Source organism: Salvelinus sp. IW2-2015, unplaced genomic scaffold, assembly GCF_002910315.2.
Source record: "Salvelinus sp. IW2-2015 unplaced genomic scaffold, ASM291031v2 Un_scaffold2145, whole genome shotgun sequence".
NCBI lineage: Eukaryota > Metazoa > Chordata > Actinopteri > Salmoniformes > Salmonidae > Salvelinus > Salvelinus sp. IW2-2015.
The window spans coordinates 17,115-23,579 of NW_019943477.1; the positions used below are offsets into that span (position 1 = coordinate 17,115).

The following is a 6,465-nucleotide window of genomic DNA, read 5'->3' on the forward strand; positions in this document are numbered from 1 at the left end:
CTATTACACTGGGAACCAAACACACATCCAGGGGTCTATTCCCTAGGAACCAAAACACACATCCAGGGGTCTATTCCCTAGGAACCAAACACACATCCAGGGGTCTATTCACTAGGAACCAAACACACATCCAGGGGTCTATTCCCTAGGAACCAAACACCACATCCAGGGGTCTATTCCCTAGGAACCAAACACACATCCAGGGGTCTATTCACTGGGAACCAAACACACATCCAGGGTCTATTCACGAGGAACCAAACACACATCCAGGGATCTATTCACGAGGAACCAAACACACATCCAGGGGTCTATTCACGAGGAACCAAACACACATCCAGGGGTCTATTCACGAGGAACCAAACAGAACCAAACGGGAGCAGACAGATGCTAACCGAATGAAACTGGGAGGTCCAACCTGAATTTGTCGAATAAAAAGTTTTGTTTTAGTTGCAAAACATTTACCTTTGCAAAACGTTTTGCTACAGTGTGCGTCCTGAATACACCCTCAGGTCAGGCAGGTCAGAGTTGAAACACCAGACTCAGCAGACTCCATAAGAACTAGTATTCATAGTTGGCTGCTTAATGTACTTTGGGCAAAGATCACATTGTCACACCACACCCATTGGTTTCAATCAGTCATTCATCCTAATCAAATCTATATGCACACATTATAATCAACGTTTTGTTTACGTTATAGTAAAGCTGGATGGTTTCCCATCGAAGGTTGCTTGCTGCTGTAATTGTAAATGTCTCTCCTTTTATTTCGGCAGCTGGTTTGAATCACAGTGTTGGAGCGAATCTTTGCTCTCTGATCGTCCGTCCAGCTTCTTACAGGAAGTCAACCTGGCTTTATGCCACAGCTGAGGTGTCACAGGTGTGCCCTATCAGCACTGATCACCCTCCCAGCTCCGCCCACCTCTCATACTCCGCCCACCAATCTCCTGCTCCGCCCACCAATCTCCTACCAATCTCCTACTCCGCCCACCAATCTCCTCCTCCGCCCACCTCTCCTGCTCCGCCCAGCAATCTCCTGCTCCGCCCACCTCTCCTCCTCCACCCAGCAATCTCCTCCTCCACCCAGCAATCTCCTCCTCCACCCAGCAATCTCCTCCTCCACCCACTTCTCCTCCTCCGCCCACCTCTCCTGCTCCGCCCACCTCTCCTACTCCGCCCACCAATCTCCTCCTCCGCCCACCTCTCCTGCAGGAAGTAAGCACAGCTAAACCCAGTAGACAGAGCAGGGAGGGGKGATAATGGTGTTGATGTGAGCCATTACCAGCCACACTTGACATTAACCTGTTTATCCACTTGTTCTTCAGACAAGGAGGTGACTGAATGTGTGCCCTGGTTAATTCGTTGATTATATATGCTGAAGTGAGTGCGGCTCAAGCTGCATCTCTGTTTCAACCCCCCCAGCCCTGTGGAAATTAATCTGTGTGTTTTATGCCAATTTTAACCTATTGAAATCTCCTGCTCCTCCCAGMGGACCRATTGACCTCTCCTGRCCCRCCCAGGGGACCTATTGACCTCTCCTGTCCCCCCCAGGGGACCTATTGACCTCTCCTGTCCCRCCCAGGGGACCTATTGACCTCTCCTGCCCCTCCCAGGGGACCTATTGACCTGTCCTTCCCCTCCCAGGTGGACCCATTGATGTCTCCTTCCCCTCCCAGGGGACCTACTGACCTCTCCTNGACATCACTGAGGAAAGGTCTTTACCTCTCTGGTTCTGCTTGGTCTCAGACATCACTGAGAAAAGTTCTTATAAAAAATAATTTCTCTGAGTTCAGGTCTTCGTTGTTGCCTGGTGATCTTTTGCATTACAATCTGTAAAGTTTGCCGGTTTATTTGGGGCATTTAGTTTTTGACTAGGATCTTTGTGTTGAGAGCAGTTAGTTATGTGTTGTCTACATCCCTTTCCTGTCAGGTACTCACCAGTTTAAACTTCCTGACATTGGTCGTGTTCCAGAACATCAAATCCATGATACATTGTTGGTAAATGGTGATTGACTGATCTACAAATTATCATGAGTAGTTATATATAAGATGCAAGGTGATTTGTTGATCAGTCATTTGTGACTGACCTGCAATGTCAAACATTGCTCCCCCCCAACTGACCTCTGACCCTCAAGCTCACCTCTCCTGTCCATGCCCCTACAGGTTTGAGAGATGAAAACCTCAAGATGGTGGCAGCGATTTTCCATCATCAGCTTCCTGTTAGGGGTGTGGCTTCCTGCCTGGATCATGGCCCAGACAACGCCCCCTACCCAGGGCTCCACCTCCCCCAAACCCCAGAACGACCCGCTGCAGTTCCGTCTGGTGGGGTACCCCCGGAAGCACAACGAGGGGCGCATCGAGGTCTTCTACAAGGGAGAGTGGGGGACCATCTGTGATGACGACTTCTCTCTGTCCAACGCCAACGTCCTCTGTCGCCAGCTGGGATTCGTCTCCGCTACGGGTTGGACACACAGCGCCAAGTACGGCAAGGGCCTAGGTGAGCTATAACAACTGTCACAGAGCAGTTATTCCACATTTTACAAGACCATTTCATAAGCATGAAGGATGGACACATGACGCCAGGTTATAGCAAGGGCCAAGGTCAGTAATAGAACTGTTATATAGCGTGCTAAAAGGCCCTACAACATGGAGCAGCCATTAGAAAACCATTCATCAGTACAGAACACAAATGCTACAGGATACATTGGTTTACAATGAAAACGCACAATACACTATTCTCTATGCTATGTTATAGTTAACCGACGGTGACTTGATTGTCTATTCTCTATGCAGGGAAGATCTGGCTGGATAATGTTCAGTGTAACGGAGGAGAGAAGAGCATTGACCTGTGTAAATCTCGAGGCTGGGGCAACAGTGACTGCACACACGATGAGGACGCTGGAGTCGTCTGCAAGGACGAGAGGCTTCCTGGGTTTGTCGACTCCAACGTCATCGATGTAAGGCATTTACAATGGGTTACAAATGGCGTTACGCCGTAGCAGGGTCGGGGGTCAATCCCAGTCAATTCAGGAAGTTCACTGGAGACCTAATTTCTAATTTTATTCAATGTCTTTTGAATGAAGAACATGTTGAATTAAAATTGGCTTTACCCATAGGACTCTGGTCGAAAGTAGGGAATAGGACTCTGGTCAAAAGTAGTGCACTATAAAGGGAATAGGACTGGTCAAAAGTAGTGTACTATATAGGGAATAGGACTCTGGTCAAAAGTAGTGCACTATAATAGGGAATAGAACTCTGGTCAAAAGTAGTGTACTATATAGGGAATAGGGCCCTGGTCAACAGTAGTGCACTATATAGGGAATAGGGCAATTGCCGGTTGGGATACAGTTATATGTACTGCTGCTCTGTAACCAGTTGCTGCTGATGTCTGGGTTTATGCACTCTGCATAGGTCTGCTGCTGATGTCTGGGTTTATGCACTCTGCATAGGTCTGCTGCTGATGTCTGGGTTTATGCACTCTGCATAGGTCTGCTGCTGATGTCTGGTTATGCACTCTGCATAGGTCTGTTGCTGATGTCTGGGTTTATGCACTCTGCATAGGTCTGCTGCTGATGTCTGGGTTTAGCACTCTGCATAGGTCACTGAGCTTAACATAACAGGGACTAGGACTGCAGGTGAAAATGAAATGCTGCTGATTTCCTGGTGGGTTGATGGAGCTGTGTGGTGATGCACCATAGAGCTCTATGCTACTCTATGCTAGAGTTTACAATTACACTCTCGTAGATCATTCCCTACGTCATAACATGGCCATGGTCATAAGTTAACCACTGGTGATGACTGTCCAAACTGAGGAAGCACAGTTGAAAAGCACATAGGTGCCAGACAGCCAGTCTTTTTCCATCTACCTTCTCTCTCTCTCTCTGTCTCTCTCTGTCTGTCTCTCTCTGTCTCTCTCTTCTGTCTCTCTGTCTCTGTCTCTGTCTCTGTCTCTGTCTTCGTCTCTGTCTCTCTCTCTCTCTCTCTTCTCTCTCTCTCTCTCTCTCTCTCTCTCTCTCTCTCTCTCTCTCTACCCCCTTCTCCTCCCCCTCCTGCTCTTCCCCTCCTCCCCCTCCCCTCTCCCTCCTGCTCTTCCCCTCCCCCTCCCCCTCCTCCTCCTCCTGTCCTCCCCCTACCCCTCCTTGCACTTCCCCCTCCTCCTCTCCTGCTCCTTCCCCTACCCCTCCTGCCTCCCCCTCCTCCTCCTTCCTGCTCCTCCCCCTACCCCTCCTGCTCTTCCCCCTCCTCCCCGCCTCCTCCTGCTCCTCCCCCTACCCCTCCTGCTCTTCCCCTCCTCCTCCTCCTGCTCCTCCCCATACCCCTCTTGCTCTTCCCCCTCCTCCTGCTCCTCCCCCTACCCCTCCTGCTCTTCCCCCCCCCCCCTCCTCCTCCCCCTCCTGCGTCCTCCCCCTCTTCTTCCCCTCCCCCTCCTCTTCCCCCTACCCCTCCTGCTCCTCCCTCCTCTCCCCCTCCTTCCCCCTCCTCCTCCTTCTCCCCCCCTACCCCTCCTGGCTCCTCCCCCTACCCCTCCTGACTCTTCCCCCCCTCCTCCTCCCCTCCTCCCCTACCCCTCCTGCTCCTCAACCTCCTCCCCCTCCTCCTCCCTCCTCCCCCCTCCTCCTCCCACGTCCCCCTCCCCCTCCTCCCCCTCCTGCTCTTCCCCTCCTCCCCCTCCTCTCTGTCTTCTGGTGTCCAGTCTGGCAAACAGACAAACAAACCAGGAGTTCAGCCAATCCTCTTCCACCCACTCCACTGTGATCTGACTCAATGCAATGCATGCAGCCTGGAATCAAGATCAGTTACAACCAGTTACTATTACTGCCTTTAGTCCAACCAGTTACTATACTGCCTTTAGTAACAACAGTTACTATTACTGCCTTTAGTAACAACCAGTTACTATTACTGCCTTTTAGTCAACCAGTTACTATTACTGCCTTTAGTCAACCAGTTACTATTACTGCCTTTAGTCAACCAGTTACTATTACTCCTTTAATAACAACCAGTTACTATTACTGCCTTTAGTCAACCAGTTACTATTACTGCCTTTAGTCAACCAGTTACTATTACTGCCTTTAGTCAACCAGTTACTATTACTGCCTTTATAACAACCAGTTACTATTACTGCCTTTCAACCATTACTATTACTGCCTTTAGTCAACCAGTTACTATTACTGCCTTTAGTCAACCAGTTACTATTATGCCTTTAGTCAACCAGTTACTGTTACTGCTTTAGTCAACCAGTTACTGTTACTCCTTTAGTCAACCAGTTACTGTTACTGCCTTTAGTCACAACCTGTTACTTTACTGCCTTTAGTCAACCAGGTACTATTACTGCCTTTAGTCAACCAGTTACTATTACTGCCTGTTAGTCAACCAGTTACTGTTACTGCCTTTAGTCAACAGTTACTGTTACTGCCTTTAGTCCAAACGTTACTATTACTGCCTTTAGTCAACCAGTTACTTATTACGCCTTTAGTCAACCAGTTACTATTACTGCCTTTAGTCACCAGTACTGTTACTGCCTTTAGTCAACCAGTTACTATTACTGCCTTTAGTCACCAACCGTTTACTATTACTGCCTTGTAATAACACACCAGTTACAATTGGTTTCTCTCTGCAAAATAATAACAATCAATGACCAAGGGATCCGCTAGCAAAAGTGAATCAATGATTACACCACTGATGATTAAGAATGTATCAGACACTGAGAACATATGAACCAGCCATGATCCCAGCCAGCAGGCGAACACAGCAGCCCCAGAAGGCACTGCTGCAACTAGGAAGCCTGTCTTCCACCTCAGATTTCTGAAGCACAAATGATCATCTTTATTTAACATCTTTCTCTCTCCTTGGTTACTTTTTGCCTTTATCAACGTTTTATTATCTGGTTTATTTTTTAGAATTTGAGCTTTATTTTTAGCAGGGTTGTCTCATTGAGATTAACAATCTCTTTTCCGAGAAAGACCTGGCGAAAATAGCAGTGTTTGAAAACACAGAGCACTTGGCAGTTTAACACTACAGTTTAAACCACACAGCACTACAGTAATACAGTTAAACACACAGCACTACAGTTTAAAACACACAGCACTACAGTTTAAACCACAACAGCACTACAGTTTAAACCACACAGCACTACAGTTTAAAACACACACAGCACTACGTTTAAACAAAGGACTACAGTTTACAAAACAACACAGCACTACAGTTTACATTAAACCACACAGCACTACAGTTTAAACCACACAGCTACAGGTTTAAACACAAGTGTTAAACCACACCAGCACTACAGTTTAACCACACACTACACCACACAGCACTACAGTTTACATACACACACACAAGCACTACAGTTTAAACAACAACCACACAGCACTACAGTTTAAACCACACAGCACTCACAGTTTAAACCACACAGCACTACAGTTTAAACCACACAGCACTACAGTTTAAAAAACCCACACAGATCTCTCTTTT

At 47.8% G+C, this 6,465-nt stretch overlaps 1 protein-coding gene across 1 annotated transcript in view; it reads left to right on the forward strand.

Moving 5' to 3' along the window:
* The window catches only part of LOC112073100 (lysyl oxidase homolog 3B), a 61,023-nt gene that overhangs the window by 9,303 nt on the left and 45,255 nt on the right, over positions 1–6,465 (forward strand). The window contains 2 exon segments of the mRNA XM_070440036.1: positions 2,158–2,491; positions 2,788–2,951. Coding sequence (XP_070296137.1) covers positions 2,167–2,491; positions 2,788–2,951 — 489 coding nt within the window. The 5' untranslated portion in view covers positions 2,158–2,166.